At 53.5% G+C, this 18,932-nt stretch overlaps 2 protein-coding genes across 2 annotated transcripts; one reads left to right on the plus strand and one right to left on the minus strand.

Annotated features, from left to right (window-relative positions):
• Positions 1-3,306: 3,306 nt before the first annotated feature.
• Positions 3,307-3,795, plus strand: LOC120325099 (olfactory receptor 14J1-like; the record flags this gene model as incomplete). The annotated part of the gene is made up of 1 exon (XM_039390468.1): positions 3,307-3,795. A coding segment is annotated over one exon (489 nt), but the record flags the coding sequence as incomplete, so codon positions are not given.
• An 8,034-nt stretch (positions 3,796-11,829) lies between these two features.
• Positions 11,830-12,486, minus strand: LOC120325098 (olfactory receptor 14J1-like). Its single transcript, XM_039390467.1, has one exon. The coding sequence runs from the start codon at positions 12,484-12,486 to the stop codon at positions 11,830-11,832; it is 657 nt and encodes a 218-aa protein (XP_039246401.1).
• Between the last annotated feature and the right edge of the window lie 6,446 nt (positions 12,487-18,932).

The following is an 18,932-nucleotide window of genomic DNA, read 5'->3' on the forward strand; positions in this document are numbered from 1 at the left end:
TCCATTGGAGCCTGCAGTTCCCAGCAGGAATCTCGGTCACCTCTGGCCCCTCAGAAGGAACCAGGGCTTTGTGTCCCAGCAGGTCACTCCTGGCTTTGGTCTTCATTCATTGCCATGGGAGCTGGGACAAGGAGTCACCTGCAGGTGCCTGTTTTTTGCCCACTGAAGTGGGGCAGGAGGAATCCCAGCCCATGGGGGTTGTGGAGGGAGCTGAGTGTCCTTGTGGCCCCAGCTCTGCAGAGCCACAAGGAGACACCTCTGTTGACTCAGCTGAGTCCCTTCCCTCAGTGCAGGTGAAGGAGATCCCTCCTGGGCACTGTCTGGGTTTCCTGCCTAATGATGGGACAGGAAAAGGGGACTCTTGAACTCTGTGTGTGTTTGGAGAAATGACAGTGCTGAAAGAAGTGTCTGTGCCCAGCTGAGAGAAAGAACATCATTATTTCCTTCAGCTGTGTGCCAGCAGGTTCCCCTGGAGCCCCAGGGACAGCTGGAGGGAGCCCAGAGGGGCAGAGCAAGGGCTGCCTGGGGCTGTTGCTGTGCTGCTGAGCTGGGCCGGGCTCCTGGCACACAGGGAGCTCCTGGCAAGCAAGAAGAGCTTCAAAGAGACAGCTCTGCTGGTGAGCAGCTTTTCTGCACTGCCCAGAAGGGCTGAGGGCACTGCCTGCAGCACCCAGGGCACAGGAGAGAAGGCAGAGAGATGAGAGGCAGCCTGGGCTGGGAGGTGACTGAGCTCTCACTATGGGAGAAACCTTCCCAGGATTTGAAGGAAGAATTCTCTGGCTGTAGGAAAGTTCAGCTTGCCTTCCTGGAGGCATCTCCTAAAGCTGGCACATCCCACAGCTTCTAGGATCTTTCAGCAGGACTCTCCCAGTTGCTGCAGTGCAGGGGAAGTGGCCATATGGCAGAGCAGGGCAGGAGCTGCAGGCAGCAAGGGCAGAGAGGAGAAGGGAGCAGGAGGTTCAAGGGATCCTGGGCTGGGAGGACAGGGCAGAGCTGCTCAGGGCAGGAACCTTGCCAGCCCTTTGCCAGGGTCAGGCTCTGGCTGCAGAGCAGGGCAGGTGAGTTCCTGCAAGTGCCTCTCCCAGCTGCCAAATGGCAGCAGTGGCAGGAGCTGTCAGGATGGCTCTGCTGGATTTGCTGGGGTGCAGCAGGAGAAGCTGCTGCAGAGCAGGACTTGCTGCTGCCCCATCAGAGGCCCAGGGCAAGAAGGTTCCCTGTAGCAGGGCTGGCTGTGGGGTGGGAAGGTGGGAGTGCAGCCAGGGGTGCCCAGGGCTGTGGGGCAGAGCAGGGTCCTGCCCCCAGGGCTCTGTGTGCTGGGGCAGGGACTCTGCTGCCTGCCAGGGTCAGCTCTCAGCCCGGCCAAGGAGTAGCCATGGGGCTGGGGGAGAAGGGGTGGGTGGAAGGAGTGACCTCTCAGGGCAGGGCAGGGCTGGGCAGGGCCCTTCATCTGAAGGGTCAGGGCTCCTCACAGCTTCAGCTCCACCTCCTCCATTTCCAGGGGCCCTTCTCAGGAAGCACATCCCCCCAGAACACCTCCCCCTTCCCAGCCACCGCAGGCTGTCTGGGATCTGCTCTGCAGCCCCTGCCCAGGCAGAGCTGCCCCTGGGCACTGGGCTGGGCATGGCTCTGGCAGCACTGGCAGGGAGCTGAGCTGGGCACAGGCAGGGGCTGCTGGCAGGAACAGCTCCTCACCCAGAGACAGGCAGGCAGGGAGAGGCAGCTGCTGCCACAAGGGCTGGGCAGGGGGATGGGGGCCCCTCCCTGCTGTCCCTGTGGCACAGACCCCTTCCCTGAGCAGCTCCTGCCTGGGCTCCTTTCCCAGCCTAAGCAGAGCCTGTGCCCTCAGGCCCACGGGGGCTGGGCTGTGCATTGCCCTGCAGCAGCCAGAGCCCAGGCAAGGACAGAGGCCCTGATTTCCAGCTGTCTCTCTGTGTCCCTCCTCCCTTGGCAGCAGCACTGTGGCATTTCCCTGCCATCCCCTGCTGCCTGGGCTCTCCTTGTTCTCACCAGTGGCTTTTCTGAGCCACTGTGGGGTTTGAGGGTGGCAGATTCCTGTCCAGACACAAACCCTTTGGGTGCTGCTGTTGGGATGTGTCTGTGGGAGCCAAGTGCCCTCCAGGCACCTTCAGGGTCTTCAGCTGTTTGCCTGGGTGTCCTGCAGGGCTGCAGGTGCCCTCCAGAAGGGCACAGCTCTGCCATAGGATCTCTGTGCTGCACAGGATCCCCATGGAGAAAACTCCTCAGTGCTAAATCCATGGAAATGCTCTGGGAGGGGAGAGATGAAAAGGTGAGCAGTGTGTCAATCTGTTCTTTGGACATGGATTCCTGGATCTCTGTGCAGTTTCTCATTAGGGGAACAGTTGAGTGTGATGCTCCTCCAGCTCCAAGCTGCCAGCACAGGGCAGCTGAGCCCAGGACTGATGGGCAGAGCAGTTCTTCTCTCTGCACTAAGGGACCTTCCCTGTGCCCCTTTAGAACCCACAAGACTTGACCTGCAGTGCAATAGAAATGTCAGGGATTTCAAACCTCCACAACCACTCCTAAGTGTGGCAGGTGCAAGTGGGTGAACAAATCCAAAGAATTCCCTCAGCTCTGTCCTTCATTTGGGCAAATTGCAAACAGCAAAGCTGAGAAGCTCTTGGATGTATCACGACTACATTTAATTTGAGATCAGCCTGCATTCCAAGTTCCCTCTCCCAGCAGAGCCTTGGGAGCCCATCAGAGAGTTCCTGCTTCCAATGGTCCCCTCAGCCAGCAAAAGGCAGAGCTCAGGGGAGGGAGCTGCAGGGAGGTCTGAGAGAGGAGAGAGAGCCTGAGAGTGGGGTGGCTGAGACGGGTAATGTTTGGCTGCAGAAGCCTGGTCTAACTCAGCAGTGACTTTTCCTCCTCAACAGATCAAAATACTCTGAGGAAGGAGTAAATGTCAACAGCAGCTCCATGCCCAGCTCCCTCACCCAGTTCCTCCTCCTGGCATTTGCAGACAGGCGGGAGCTGCAGCTCCTGCACTTCTGGCTCTTCCTGGCCATCTCCCTGGCTGCCCTCCTGGCCAACGGCCTCATCCTCAGCGCCGTAGCCTGGGACCACCACCTGCACACCCCCATGGGCTTCTTCCTGCTCAACCTCTCCCTCACAGACCTGGGCTGCATCTGCACCACTGTCCCCAAAGCCATGCACAATTCCCTCCATAACACCACAACCATCTCCTACATGGGATGTGCTGCACAGCTCTTTTTCTTTGTCTTCTTCATCTCAGCAGAGTTTTATCTCCTCACCATCATGTGCTACGACCGCTACGTTGCCATCTGCAAACCCCTGCACTACGGGACCCTCCTGGGCAGCAGAGCTTGTGCCCACATGGCAGCAGCTGCCTGGGCCACTGGCTTTCTCAATGCTCTGCTGCACACAGCCAATACATTTTCCCTGCCCCTGTGCCAGGGCAATGCCCTGGGCCAGTTCTTCTGTGAAATCCCACACATCCTCAAGCTCTCCTGCTCACACTCAGGCTACATCAGGGAAATTGGACTTCTTGTGGTTACTGCCAGTTCAACACTTGGCTGTTTTGTTTTCATTGTTTTCTCCTATGTGCAGATCTTCAGGGCTGTGCTGAGGATCCCCTCTCAGCAGGGACGGCACAAAGCCTTTTCCACGTGCCTCCCTCACCTGGCCGTGGTCTCCCTCTTTGTCAGCACTGGCACATTTGCCTACCTGAAGCCCCCCTCCATCTCCTCCCCATACCTGGATCTGGCACTATCAGTTCTGTACTCGGTTGTGCCTCCAGCACTGAACCCCCTCATCTACAGCCTCAGGAACCAGGAACTCAAGGATGCCCTGAGAAAAATGATGACTGGATGCTTTTCAGGAGCAATAAAGTGCCTGTTTTCTGGTGTGTAGCATTCAGAATGGGACTTCTTAATGGCCCGGCCTTCATGCTCAGGTTTTTGGTGGCGGTCATCAGATTGTTCTTGCAATAAATTTCTGTACAATTAAATATTATTATGCATCTGCCTTCTAATTCAGTATCTACCCATTGAATTTGACCCAGAGATGTATAAATAATGAATTGCACTCTCTGAGTATTTAAACAAAATAAAGGACCCTGCAGTGCCTTCTTTGTCCAAGACCCTTCTTCTCAGATGTTCCCAAAGGACAACACACTGCAGGACAGGGTTTATTTGCAACAGGAGGGGGACAATAATCCCAGCCCAGCAGCACTGCCAGGGAGCAGCAGTGCTTGGTCTTTGCAGAGCTGCTCTCTTGCCACTTCCACACTGTCCTCCTGAGCCCCTTTCTCACTGTAAGGCCTGAGTGCTCTCTGAGCACAGTCCTGTGGGCTGGAAGCCCTTGGAGCACAGGTAGGGACAGGCCCTGGGAACTTGTGAAGCAGAGTTGGGCTCCCTTCCTGCATCTCCAGGATGCTGTGGGATCTTCTGTGGGCAGGGCATGGACTGGGTCACTTCTTCTGTCACCTTGCTCCAGGGCTGGAACTCTCCTGCAGTGTCCCCATGACACTCCTGCTCTCTGCTTTCCAGGTTTCATTTTCAGATCCAGTCTTCCCCTCCTGTTCACAGGGACATCCTGGGAGTGCTTCAGAGCTGCCATCCTGGGGCAGCTCCTGCCCAGCGTGGGCAGGCACAAGGTCTCTCCACCTGCTCCTCTCCCCTCCCCAGTGCCACTGTTTTCTGCAGCCTCCTCATCCTTGCCCAGCACAGCCCTCCTGGCACAGTTGGACACAGCCCTTGTTCTACCCCCTCCTCAGGCACCTGCCCAACCCCCTCAGCTCCAGCCTGATGGCCACAAACCTTCAGGGCAGGGAGGCACTGGGGAAAATGCTGAGGAAACCTTTCAGCTGCACTCAAATCCAATTGGAGGGGTTGGCCTCGAGGAAGAAATCCCTTCTCATTGTCCAGAATCACCAGGACAACCTGTGTTGTGTCCTGGGCACTCCTCTGGAACTGTGGGCTATGGAAAAGGTTTTGGTGTCAGGGCTATTGAGAAGGCTGGGCAGTGTCACTGAGAGACTCTTCCAAACCCTTGGAAAGGCCAGAGCCATCCCAGAGCTTCCTGGGGCCTTGGCAAAGGCAGACATGGAACCAGTCTGCCAACAGGGCAGCAAGGAGGGTTGGCAGAGTTCCAGACTGCTCAGGCTCAGCAGGGAAGGGGATAGGGCAAGTCCTCCTGCAGCCATTCCCAGGCATGGGAAGGACAAGGCAGGGATTGCAGAACCCCTGTGGGAGGGAATAGAAGAGGATGTTGTGTGCCCAGACTTTATCAAGGCCCTTGACATGGTCTGCTGTGGTCTCTTTATGGCCAGACTGGTGAGAGCTGGACTGAAGAAGTGGAAGATGTGGTGGGTGGGAAGCTGGCTGAATGAAGAGGGTCAAATAAAATCCATGGTACAAAGTCCTCTTGGCAGCAACTTCCTGGTGAAATCCCTCAGTGACCAGCCCTTGAACACCACTAGAGAACATCTTTATTATCTCTCTGTACAATGGGACAAAATGTATTTTCAAGTCCTTTGTGAACGATGCCAAATTTTAGGGAGCCCTTGAGCAACCTGTCCTGGTTTAAAAACACATATTGGGGTGGGAACTCCAATAAAATAACTCACTCCCCTTTTATTCCCCACCACTACAGGGAGACAAAATACAAGGAGGTATAAGTAAAAAAATAAGAGTTTGCTGACAAGAAATAGAGCAGCAAAACCAGCAATACCAACAGAAGAGTTCAAATTGTCTCCTCTCTCTGCTCCTGCCCCAACTCCCTTTTGTAAACAGGTGAGAACAGGGATCAACACGTGCCTCCCTTCCCCCTTTTCCCCTGAATGAACAAAGAACAAAAAACAAAACCAGGGGAGAGAGGGGGCAAAGCAAATGCGGGAAACTCTCTGGTCTGAGATCAGCTGTGCTGCCCAAGAACACGCTGACTCCAGAGGTGTCCAAGCGGGGCAGTGGGGGGGAGGCAGCGGCTCTGCTTGATTCCATGGAGTTCTGGGGAGGCACAGTGGCCCCTTGGTTCCAGGAGGCTCTGAGATATTTCAGGGTTCCTTTTGTTCCAAACAGACCCCACATGTCACAATGGTCCCTTGGTTCCATGAGATTCCACAGTGTCCCTGCATTCCTTTGGTTCCATGAGGCCCTGCAGTGTCACGGTGCCACTTGATTCCGTGACATTACAAAGAATCAGAATGGTCCCTTGATTTAAGGCCAACTGATCATGGGGCTGCCTTGGGGGGAGTGTGGGCACTCAGACAAGGGAGTTGTCACCTCCCGGACTCAGTCCTGGGGTCACCACATCTGGACTGGTCCGTCTGTCTGTGAGGTTCCCCATTCTGGAGGAATGAGGAAGAACTGGAGAGGGTCTAGAGGAGATCTGACAGGATGGAGCTTTTCTCCATATTGGAAATAGAATGAAATCACCACAAAGAGCAGCACTGAAGATTCAGACTGAAGGTGAGGAAAAAGAAATGTCACTCCATGGTGACCCTTGTGGTGCAAGAGGTCACCCAGAGGGAGTCAGGATCAGCCCATGGCTTTGTGTTCCAGGGAACAGCCAGAGCTGGTGCAGAGCCATCAGGGAGGGTCTAGAAATGCTGCTGGGAGGGGGTGGGAAAGCAGGAGGGGTGTGTGCAGCCTGCAAGGCCAGAGCAGCAGCAGGGCCAGGGCAGGACAGCCTGCAGGAGAGATGGCCAAGGGCTCTGGCAGGGCTGCAAGGCCCAAAGGCACCCAGGCCTTTGTCCCCTTGCCTCTGGCAGCTGCCTCTGCCACTCAGGCCACCACAACCAACTTTCCTGGCAGGTTCTGCCCTTGGGTTCTGCCTTGCCCCTCCCTCAGGAGCCTGGCAGGGGTTGCCCAGTTTTGGCCTTTGTTGTTCCTCCCCCTCCCATCCCAGTGCCCCCCAAACAGCCCTGAGCCAGCCGGGAGGGACAGGATCTGCTGGGCCAGGGCCTGGGGCTCAGGCCTTGGCCTTTGTGCTCCACAAAACCAAGGCAGGCTTTGCTCAGCATTGCAGGGGCCTGCCCAGAGCCTTTGTCTGCCTGCACTCCTGGCCTCCAAGGAGCTGCTCCAAGGAGTCCCTGGGGAGGCTTTGGCAGTGCCTGCCCTCAGTGGGGCCCAGCAATGCTTCAAAAGACTTGAAGTTTGGCTTCTGACTTCTTCAGCAGCTGCTTCAATCTTCTCTCAGTACCTCAGGATCATGGGCTGGGCTGCAAACACACCGTGGGGCTCATTAAATTCCAGAAATCCCTCAGGATCTCTTTGTCTTCCTTTAATTGTCTTCAAGGCAATTTCAAAACAAGTCTTCAAAATTTGTACTTTTTTTGTTTTAATTCAATGTGGCTATTTTTTAATTCAGAGAAGAGGTGATATAGGTGTTTTCCAAGTGATCTTGATGCTGAGTGTCTCCTCAGGAGATCCAACTGACCCTGGATGATCAACCTTGCTCCTCACCTCCCAACCTCACCAGTTCTGACATGGCCCATCTTGGACTGACAGCTGATGCAACTCCAAACACACTGTGGGACCCATTAAAACACTGACAAACAAATTATTTTTCTTTCTTTAATTGTCTTCAAGACTTCTACAGCTAATTGGAGTTGTTTTGTAGTTTAGCTAAGGAGGAAGATTTTAAAGTGGAAGTCATGAAAAATATATATTTTTTGATGAAAGAGAATGATTTACACAGAGCCTTGGGTTGCAAGAAGGTCAGGGTGCAAAAGAGTTTAATAGCACTTAATCATTGACCAGTTGAGCAGTTTTCAAGTGATTCAATAGGATTTGCCACAATTTTAACAGTGACTGAATTAGAGATTCCCAATAACAACATTCCCACCACAGTCAATTCACACCCACACCCAGGCAGAGATGTGTGGACACATCAAGAGCTGGCTGTGGAAAGGTCCCTCTCCCAAATTCTCCTTGTTGTCAGGGAAACACTCCCACAAATCCCTTTGTGTTTGCCAACAGACAAGGGTCCCAGCTGGAGGAGTGTTTGTTGAGTGGGATCAGAATTGTCCTGGGCACCAGTGAGGGTCTTTGGAGTGTTGGAAACTGGAGGGTTCCCGAGCTGGGAGAGGCTGCCAGAGGTGTCCCACTGAGAGGGAGGTGCTGGGGAGCTGCCAGGGCCTCCCTCAGCCCCGCTGGGTGTGGGCTCACAAGGGGACTGGCTTTAGTGATCTGCTGAATTTCCATCCTGGTGTCAGGAATGACTGGAGTTTCCAAACTATTTGGGAATTGTATCCAAACTGTTCCATTAGGGCTGTGATTCAGTCAGGGAATTTTCCAAGGCTTTCATGGGATGACTGATTATCCTGTGTTCCCCAACTGTTCCACCTGGGATTGTTCCCACCTTTGTCATTCAGGAGCACCTGGTCCAGTCCAGGGACACTTCACCACATCCCTGGTCCAGTCCAGGGGGTCTTCATTGCTCAGCTGGTTTGGTCAAGGCTTGTCAGGAGCTCCTGAGATCATACCTATAAGAAGGATGGGGACAGACTTAGTTGTAATAAGACAAGTGATAATGGTTTTCAACTAAAAAGAGCAGATTGGAACTAGGTATAAAGAAGAAATTTTTTACACTGAGGGTGGTGAAACACTGACACGGATCACCCAGAGAGGTCATAGAAGCCCCACCCTTGGAAACATTCAAGGCCAGGTTAGAAAGGGCTCTGAGCAACCTGATCTAGTTGAACATGTCCCTGTTCATTGCATGGGGGTTGGACTAGATGACCTATAAAGGTCCCATCTGACTCAAACTATTTCGGATTCTATAGTTCTTTCCTACAGAGCCAAGGCCGACAAGGATCACACAGGTTTCAGACCCAGCTGAGCATCCCCTTTGATGGCCCAGCTGGCAGCTCTGCTAAGAAGCTGCTGCAAAGAACCTCCAGACCTAAAGGAGCTTTTGTGCTGGGCTGAGCTGTGGCTCTCAGGGCTGGGGGTTGGCTTTTGGCTGCCAGGTGCCCACCAAGGCTCTCTCACTCCTCCTTCTTCTCCACTCCCCTTGGTGCCTGCAGGGTTGTTTCTCCCACATTTCTCTCACTCCTCTCTGGGTTACAGCACCCTGGCTTTTATCCTTTCTCCAAAGGGTTATCACAGAGGTGCCTCTGGAATTGCTTTTTGGCTCAGCTTTGGGCACTGGCTGGTCCATTTTGGAGCCACCTGAAACTGGCTCTCTCTGACAGAGTCAACTCCTGATCTCCTCTTCCCTAAGGGAAACCTGCAGCCCCCTCCCTGCTACCAAACCTGATCCACAGGGTCATTCAAGTGCCCAGGAATAGAGGAGGTCATTGAGCCCATTATTCCTCAGGCTGGTTAAACAAGACTTTGTCCTCTTCCTGTCCCTGACTGCAGGTTCTTTGTGTCAGAGCAGAGCTGGGCTGGACCTCAGCTGTGCTTTGCTCCAGAGCCTGCTGGGGTGGGGGCAGATGGCAATGGACTGGATGAGTTGAGTTGGACTGGATGATCTTTGTGGGTCCCTCCCACCTCAGCATATTCTGTCATTCTGTGTTTGTTTGGGTTTGGGTTGGTTGTGTTTGGTCTTTTTCCCTCCTTTTGATTTTCCTTTCCTCTGACCCATGAGTTTTTTCTTCATTGTCTTGGGCCTTGCTGGGCACCTGATGGCAGGACAAGTTTATCCAACTCAGTCATCTTGACCACATTTTTTGTCCAAGTCACCATTAACTAGAGGAGGTTTCTCACAGACTCGCTGCAACTTGGCATCATCCACAAAGGAGTGGAAAGTGCATTTCATCCCATCACCCAGAGACATAATAAAGATGTTCCATAGGAATGGTCAAGGGCTGGTCCCTGATGGATGTCACCTGGGAGTTGCTGCCAAGAGGACTTTGTACCATGACTTTTGACCCTCATCAGTCATTCAACTTCCCACTCACCACATGTTTCACTTGTCCAGTCCAGCTGTCACCAGTCTGGCTCTAAGGAGACCAAAGGAGACCATGTCAAAGGCCTTGCTGAAGTCTGGACACACAACATTCCATTCCTTTCCCTCCCACAGGGGTTCTGCAATCCCTGCCTTGTCCTTCCCATGCCTGGCAACGGCTGCAGGAGGACTTGCCCTATCCCCTTCCCTGCTGAGTCTGAGCAGTCTGGAACTCTGCCAACCCTCCTTGCTGCCCTGTTTGCAGACTGGTTCCATGTCTGCCTTTCCCAAGGCCCCAGGAAGCTCTGGGATGGCTCTGGCCTTTCCAAGGGTTTGGGAGAGGTCTCCCAGTGACACTGCCCAGCCTTCTCAATATCCCTGACACCAAAACCTTTTCTATTATCCCACAGTTCCAGATTAGTCCTCAGGACACAACACATATTCTCATGGTTCTTCAGGAGAAAATTAGAAGTGATTTCATTATAGAGGTCAACGGGTGGAGCAGCCCAGTCTGGTCTGGCCCCACAGCAGTGCCCAGCCCAGGGTGCTGCAGAGCTCTGGGCACTCCCCCCACAGCCCCAGCCCCTCTGAAGGGCACAGCAGCTCCTGGGGCACAGAGAGGAGTCTCAGCATCCCCATCAGCTCAGGGGCTGGACACTCAGCATGGCAGGAGGAAATGGAGGTCAGGGAAACTGCAGGAGCCCTGGTGTCACCTCCAGGAGATGCCCAGCACAGCCTGACTGTGCCCCTCAGTGCCAGCCCCTCTGCCCAGCCCAGCCCAGAGTCCTGGCCCAGGGACAGAGCAGCCTGTCCCCAGGGGGGCTGCAGAAAGAGGTTTCTCTGTGTCAGGGATTCCTCTCTGCAGGCCCAGAAATGCTCCTTTGCTCTTCTGCAGGGACATCCCTTTGCCCAGGTCAGTGTGTCCAGGTTGCCTTGGCCAGTTGCAGATCCCAGCCTGGGATCCCTGCAGGGCCCTGAGCTGGAGGTGCTGCTCTGCACAGGGAGGGGCTGTGGCACCCTGGGCTGACCCTGCACTGGCCATGCTGGTCAGGGTGGGGAGCAGACCCAGCAGGATGGGGATCACTCCTCTCCACCCTCTGCCATAGTCCTGGAAGGCTCAGTAGCCAAGAACAAGGCTGGGCAGGACCATGGGCTGTTTCCAATGGCACAAAGGGCAGGGTAGGGCTCCACTCCATGCAGCCTGTGGGCTGGAGAGTTCTTCAGGACACCCTCTTGGAAAGCCCACCCCTGGCTCTGGTACAGAGCAAAGCAATGAGACTGGGGAAACAAGCAAAGCAATGAGACTTTAGGGAGCATATTCCTTGGCCTTGTTCTTTACACCAACCTTTCAAAAAGAACAAAGTCTTCAGGAACTGCCCAGGGGGATCCCCTTTCCTGATGGAAATGATGTTAAAGAGCACAGCTCAGTCCCAGAAATGCCCAGGGCCTGTCTCTGCCCATGGTCACAGGACTGACACACAGCAGGGACTGAGCTGCCAGAGCACTCAGGCCTTGGGCAAGGAGCAGAAAGGAGAGGGAGGCAGTGGGAAAAGAGCATCTCTGAAAAGGCCAAGAGCTGCTGCTCCCTGGCAGTGCTGCTGTACCAGGACTCTTTACCCCTTCACCTCTGCACACAGACACTGCCCTCCAGCTTCAGGGAAGTTGTTGGAGGGAGAATCTGGAAAAAAGAATTCAAGTCCTTTATTCTACTCAGAGATTGTGATTCCTCATGTACAGAATAACAAAGGCAGGATGTTTGACAAAGAAATTGCTGCAGAAACTTTTATTTTCTTTAAATGCACACAGAGAATGATTCCACATTTACACAATTGTGGGTCAAAACAAAGAGGTAGAGAGTGAATTAGGTATGAGATGAAGAATAAATTTCTGTGTTAACAACATTAAAAGAGGAAAAAATGTAGGAAACGGCCCCCACCACCACTCTCAAAAGCTTTAGAAAGCAGGCTGGGCCAGTAAAGGGTTACACAATGAGTGTTGTGCAGAAGAAAAGAGGCAGGTTATTGCTCTTGAAAAGCATCCAGTCATCATTTTTCTCAGGGCATCCTTGAGCTCCTGGTTCTTCAGGCTATAGATGAGGGGATTCAGTGCTGGAGGTAATACTGAATACAGAACTGACAGGGCCAGGTCCAGGGATGGAGAGGAGATGGAGGGGGGCTTCAGGTGGGCAAATGCGCCAGTGCTGACAAAGATTGAGACCACAGCCAGGTGAGGGAGGCACGTGGAAAAGGCTTTGTGCCGTCCCTGCTGAGAGGGGATCCTCAGCACAGCCCTGAAGATCTGCACATAGGAGAAAACAATGAAAATGAAACAACTGAACACTAAACAGACAGTAACCCCAATGAGCCCAATTTCCCTGAGGTAGCCTGAGTGTGAGCAGGAGAGCTTGAGGATGTGTGGGAGTTCACAGAAGAACTGGCCCAGGGCATTGCCCTGGCACAGGGGCAGGGAAAATGTTTGGCCTTGTGTGCAGCAAGCATTGATAAAGCCCCAGTGGCCCATGCAGCTGCTGCCATTGTCACAAAGCTCTGCTGCCCAGGAGGTCCCGTAGTGCAGGGGTTTGCAGATGGCAACGTAGCGGTCGTAGCACATGATGGTGAGGAGGGAAAACTCTGCTGAGATGAAGAAATAAAAGAAAAAGAACTGTGCAGCACATCCCATGTAGGAGATGGTTGTGGTGTTATGGAGGGAATTGTGCATGGCTTTGGGGACAGTGGTGCAGATGCAGCCCAGGTCTGTGAGGGAGAGGTTGAGCAGGAAGAAGCCCATGGGGGTGTGCAGGTGGTGGTCCCAGGCTACGGCGCTGAGGATGAGGCCGTTGGCCAGGAGGGCAGCCAGGGAGATGGCCAGGAAGAGCCAGAAGTGCAGGAGCTGCAGCTCCCGCCTGTCTGCGAATGCCAGGAGGAGGAACTGGGGCATGGAGCTGCTGTTGGACATTTGCTGCCTCAGGGTGTTTTTTTCCAACACATGAGAAGAAGACAGTAAGAGGACAGTTAGCGTGGACTTATCTAAACAAAGTCAAAGCTGTATTCTACAGATACTCCCCAGGGCACACACAGACAGCCTTTTGATTTCCTAGGAGATCTTCCTTCAGCTCCAGTGCTGGGTCCCTACTGAACAGCATTTTCACTGTTTTAGCATCACTGTGCTTCGGTACAGGGGTTTCACATAACAAGGAGATGTTAGGGGACAGGTTTCCAACCTGGAGGGAAATTCACAGCTTGGAAGGAAACCTCAGGGAGACAGCCAAGTGTCCTTATGATGGCATTTGATTTAAGCAGATTCAGCTCCTTCCCCAGCACCACAGGCTGCACTGCTAGGGGTCATATTCCGTTTGCAGGCGCAAAAATGACAGCTCAGACTTATCCTGATGGGTCTAGCAGAGGTGATGCTGGTGCTACCCACAGGTAGAGCAGTGGCTGAAAGCACATTAGGAAGCTCAGATAAACCTACTGAGCACTCACAGTTCAAATGTCTCAGGGACTTGTCAAAATTAATACTTTCTTAATGATTTATCCCTCCCATTCCTCAAGAGTAGGAAACTGGAAACACAATCTCAGGAAATTTCTTTAACCTTATAAAGATCTTCATCTTGGAAATATTCTGAGAGGGAGCTGAAGCTCTGAGCATGTCCTCCTCCTCTGCACTCCAGATACTCTCAGAGTTGCACTTGCAGAATCTGTAGTTGGTGGGCAGTGCCAGCTTTACCAGATGCCTCCAAAAGCTGCAGTCCCATTGCCCTGCATGAACAGACTTCCTGTGCCAAGGTCTGTTAAAAGTTCTCCCCCAGTGAGGTCTCAGCATCACTCTATGTCTGACAGCCTTTAACTTCTCTCTGTCTCACTCCCCTGCCCTTGGTGCCCTGGAAGTGCCCTCAGCCCTGCTGGGCTGTGCAGAGGAGCTGCTCACCAGCAGAGCTGTCTCTTTGAAGCTCTTCTTGCTTGCCAGGAGCTCCCTGTGTGCCAGGAGCCCAGCCCAGCTCAGCAGCACAGCAACAGCCCCAGGCATTTAATGACCCTCAAGGGAGTTTGATGTTGTTTACATGAGACTCAGTCCCTGAGAGGAAGTTCAAACAACTTTTCAAGAAGTCAAACTGAGATTGAAACACTGAAGTTTCTTGCAGTGCTAATGAGTCTCACTGAGGGACACAACTGAGAACGTGTCCCCAGGTTCCAGTTAGAGCAGAAAAGTGCAGACAGTGATGACAAGGATGGACAAGCAAGGGAAAGGTGGCTCTGATGCTGAGGAAACCTGGATGTGTTTCCTTAATCCAATGGGCCAAGCCCTGACCCCCAGCCCCTGGGAAGGCAGATCCTGTCCCTGCCTCATTCCTCAGGGCTCTTCCTGGGGCACTGGGATGTGGGATGTGCAATGACAAGGGCAGGACCATGGGGTGGCACCTGCCAGGCTGCTGAGCAGGGACAAGGAGGCCATGAGGCCCCAGGGCTGCAAGGGGCACTCCCCTCCTCCTGGCACCAGGGGCACAGACAGCAGCCCTGGCCAAAGGCCTGCAGAAGGTGGCTGTGTCAGGGCCTTTCAGCTTCTCCCCATTCCTGTCTCCTGATGCCTTAAGCCCCTAATGGTTTTTTATTTTTCTAATATTTGTAAGACTTGTAAGTTTTGTAAGTAAGTTTTAAAAGCAGCAACCTTCCTCCCCCCCTTGTCCCTTGTTCCTTTCCCTCTCTAGCACCCTTGTTTATACATTCCTCAACCCTCTTACCCCATTCTATGCTCCCCATATCAATCCTTTTTCTGAATACAGCAGAAGTGTTTAGTCTTTTTTCAAGGCAAGGCCTAGACAGTTGACAGAACAGTATATCTGGGCCTAAACCACAGAATAGATCAGGAATTAGGTAACTATGTACCCTTTGTGCTCTGATGATGATGAAGATAAGGAAGGGGGGGTCCCAAAATACACCCCAGACCCATTTCAAGGAGGCAGACCAGAGTAAAGGTCGCAGGGTGGGCACATCTGGGATTGGATGGATGACATTATAAAATGTAACCTCTCAGGCACGGCCTGTGTGCGTCCTATAACATCTTGCCTTGGTAAATAAACCCTTTCTTATCTCACCCCTAATTAACTGCTCCTGGAGATTTTTTTCAGCACCAAAATACACTGGCAACACTCCTCTCCAGCCCAGGCTGTCCTACGGTGTCCATGCCCTGCCCCTTTCCCTGCAGGCTGTCGTCATCCCCCCGGCTGCCCCACCTGGCTGGCACCTTCCTGCACTGACATCTCTGCGTCCTCCCTGGCTCTTCCTGCACATACAAAGCCTTGGGCTCATCCAGACTCCTTCTGGGTGATGTGTTACACCACAGCACTGCCCTTTGAGTGAAATTTCTTTCTCCTTGTTTCCAGCCTGGACCTCCCCAGCTGCACTTGCCATTAATTCTTTCTTTCCAGTGCTCTTTTCTGCTACGACAAAAGCATCCACCCTCTCTGAAGTGACTCTTCAAGCACTCCCAGGGTTCTTCTCTGCTGTCCTCTGCCTGCACACCACTGAACCCACCACTCCTTTGCCCCGTAGAGTAGTTATATGTTTGAGACCTCCAAACCCCTTCTGGGACATCTCTGAGCACTCTCCAAGGTGTCTGCAGATGAAAACATAGTCTAAGGTAGTCACAGAGATACGTTTTACCAAGGCCTGCAGTGGTAGAACACAGGGCAATGGCTTTGAAATGAAATAGGGGAGGTTTCTATTGGATAAAATAAAGAAATACTTACCAATGGGGCTGGCAAGAACTGCAACAGAAGAGGATGTCCCATCCCTGGATTTGTCCAAGGTCAGGATCTTTGAGCAGCCTCAATTAGTGAAGATGTCACTCTCCATGTCCAGGGACTTGGACCACCTGAGCTTTTATGTCCCTTCCAAGCCAAACCATTCTTGATTCTTTGAGTCCCAAACTCCTTCTCCAAAGAATTTCTGTTGCTAGGACATGAATTACCATGTTTTTGGAGAAGCCACTGTAAACCCAAAAGGTAAAAAATCAATTCAAATAAAGTTCCAACATCTCTGTGTGAGAGTTTCACCAAATGGGTCAATGGCAGAGCCTCCCAGGATGACCTTGCCAGTTGAAGATGGGGGATTCTGTTTGGGGTGTGAGTCTTATGATGGGCACCAAGAAAGCACATTTGGGGACTGGGCAAGACTTGTGCTGAGATCTCTAGGGAAGAGCCAAAGGGAGGGAAATGGTGGGATCACAGTGGTTTGTGAAGGAACGAGTGTGAGAAAACAGAGAGAAAAGGGATGAAAAAGCTGGTCATGGTAAACAGGAGGATGCTGAAGACACTTCCCAGGCCATGCCCTGACACTGATCCCCACAGCCTGTCCCGTTTTCTTAAGAACTCCATTGCCAAGAAGTTTCTGTGGGGAGGGACCTCTCTGCTCCTGGCACAGGTTGTGGCCCAAGTTCCAGCCACTGCAGCAGGAGCCACAAATAGTCAGGTCTTGTGTTCTCTGGGGGGCCAGACTCTGCCCAGAGTGGGGTGGGTGTGTGTGTGTTGGAAGCACAAAAGAGTGAAGCAAATGCAAAGCTAAACACCCAATGTACCCTGACTTTGTCCCTAAGTGGGGGATGAGAACTGGACCCAACATGTGCAGGGACAGATGGAGGGGTTTGTCCCCCTGGCCCTGCCCAGAAGGGACACCTTTCAGGAAGGGTTGTGGCCTTGGCTGTGCTGAGGGTTGCCCCGGGCAATGCAGCTTGGGATTGCAGTGGCACTGTCAGGGCTCTGCAGAGCTCCTGGCAGTTCCTGCCTTTGTCCCCAGCAATGCCAGAGACCTGCAGGGGTTGCAGTCAATCACTTGTGCTCTTTGGGACCCCGACTGGCTCTGCTGAATGTCAGCAGGCCTGGAGTTCCCAGACTGTTCCTGCATCCAGGGTCGGGCCTGCAGTGACGTTTCTGCAGCATTCAATTGGGACAGTGGCAGGATGGCCATGGATCCATTCCTGCAGAAACATAATGGGGCTCCATCCCAGGCAGGGAGAGAATGGGCCCACAAATGTTGGAAGGAGAAGAACCAGGGAGTTTTGGCACTCTGGAACCCCATGGAACCAAAGGAACCCTGGGACATGGAGGGACCTCATGGAACAAAGGGGACATTGTGACCCTGCAGCACCTCATGGAACCAAAGGGAGTCTGGGACGTGGCAGGGCCTGATGGAAACAAAGGCCCTCCCCGGGGCCTCAGGCCCAGCCTGGACCTCCCCCATCCCTGTGAGGATTTTGGGAGGGTCGTGTGTCCCCCCCTCACCTGCTTTTATTCTGACACCACCCAGCTGCTCCCAGTGATCCCAGTAAAGCTTCCCAGTTCTCCCCAGTCCTGGTTATTGGGGGGCAGTGGGGAAGGGGCTTGGGGGAATCCCAAGGGTTGGAGCTGAGTTTGGGGGGGGCAGAACCGGCCGTGGGATGGATCAGAAATGCGGACTCCCCTGTGTTCCCCCCATGTCACCCCACTCTGCAGGGGCTTTGGGAGGGCACCTGCCCCTCAATAAAGCAACCAGCTCACCCCAAGAGGTGCTGGGACCCCCCAAAAGCTTCCACAGAGCTCCCCAAGGACCCCCAAACCCACTCAAAGCCTACCCAGGACCCCACCCAACCCCTTTTCTGGGGAGACTTCTCTGGGCACTGGTGGTGCTGGGAGCCCCCCCGGCTGCGGGCGAGGAGCTCTCGGGTGAGCGAGGGTTGGGAAGGGGGTGGTCGGTGGCAAAAGGGGGGTCAGAGGGGAAAAAATGGGTGGTGGGAACCCAAACTGAGTGGGAGGGAAGTGGGACCCCCCAAAAGTGGAGCAGGGCAGGGCACTGAGGTTTGGGGGATGATGGGAAATAGGGGGGGAGAGGTCAGAAGAGTGGGGAAAGGGCAGGGTGGGACCCTCAAATTGAGCATGAGGTTGCTAGGGATGGGGGGGATGATGTGGAAGGGGTGGGAGATGAGGGAAAGAGTTCGAGGTTGGGACCCAAAAAGTGATCCTGGGCGGGCTGGGGATTGAGGGACCATGGAAAAGTGGGAGGAACAGGGAGAAGGGTGAAAAATGGTTGGTGGTCTGGCAGGTCCAATGGTCCCATGGGGGTCTTTGGGCACAGGGGGCTTGGCAAAGAGCGGGGGCCCCCTGAGCTCCCAACTTTCTGTGGGGTGCTGGGAGCTGCTGGATCCAATCTCAGTCTTGGATTATGCCAACACTTTCAATTTAGAGGAATTACAGAGGTGTGACTGAACCACTTTTGTCCCCAAGGTTTTAATGATGGCAAATCAGATCTATTGATAAAAAGGAATTTATTTAGGGTTCCAAATGATCAGACAAAAGATCTTCATCACAATTATTTACTGCATAATAGAAACACTAAAACTACCACGAGTACAGGATAAGATAGGACAGTGCTCTACACTAAAGCAACTGTTGAAGCAATTCTACTCAAGCTGGCACAAAAGCAATAATTCTCAATTAGAAATGGATGGAACTCCCCCAGACCAACGCTCATGGGGAGATCTCTGCTCTCAGCCTCCAGAAGTGACCCTGGGGGGTCCCCAGCCAAGAAAGGAATCTCCACACATCCCCAAGAAGGGTTCTGTTGGAAGAACGTGCATCTGTGAAAGGGGACTGGCCCTTTGTGGTGGAAAGGGATGGAGTGACAGTCACTGGACTCCAGGGATTGCCTCACCATCAGGGGGTTCATTTAAGGTGGAAGCAGTGGCCGAAGCTCTTCCTGCAGTCGGGGCACTGGTAGGGCTTCCCTTACTGGTGGGTACGTTGGTGTGAGGTCAAGGTAGAGCTCTGGGTGAAGCTCTTCCCACACTCCCCACACTTGTAGGGCCTCTCACCGGTGTGGATGCGCCGGTGCCTGACAAGGTGGGAGTTCAGTTTGAAGCCCTTCCCGCAGTCGGTGCAGCGGAAGGGCCTCTCATCCGTGTGCGTCCGCTCATGCAGGAGGAGATTCCCGCTGGTCTGAAACCTCTTCCCACATTCCAAGCACTTATAGGGTCGTTCCCCAGTGTGGATGAGCTGGTGAGTGCGGAGGTTGGAGCTGTCCCTGAAG

This window comes from Pipra filicauda, unplaced genomic scaffold (genome assembly GCF_003945595.2).
Source record: "Pipra filicauda isolate LSUMZ 115617 unplaced genomic scaffold, ASM394559v2 scaffold826_size71731_pilon, whole genome shotgun sequence".
Taxonomy (NCBI): domain Eukaryota; kingdom Metazoa; phylum Chordata; class Aves; order Passeriformes; family Pipridae; genus Pipra; species Pipra filicauda.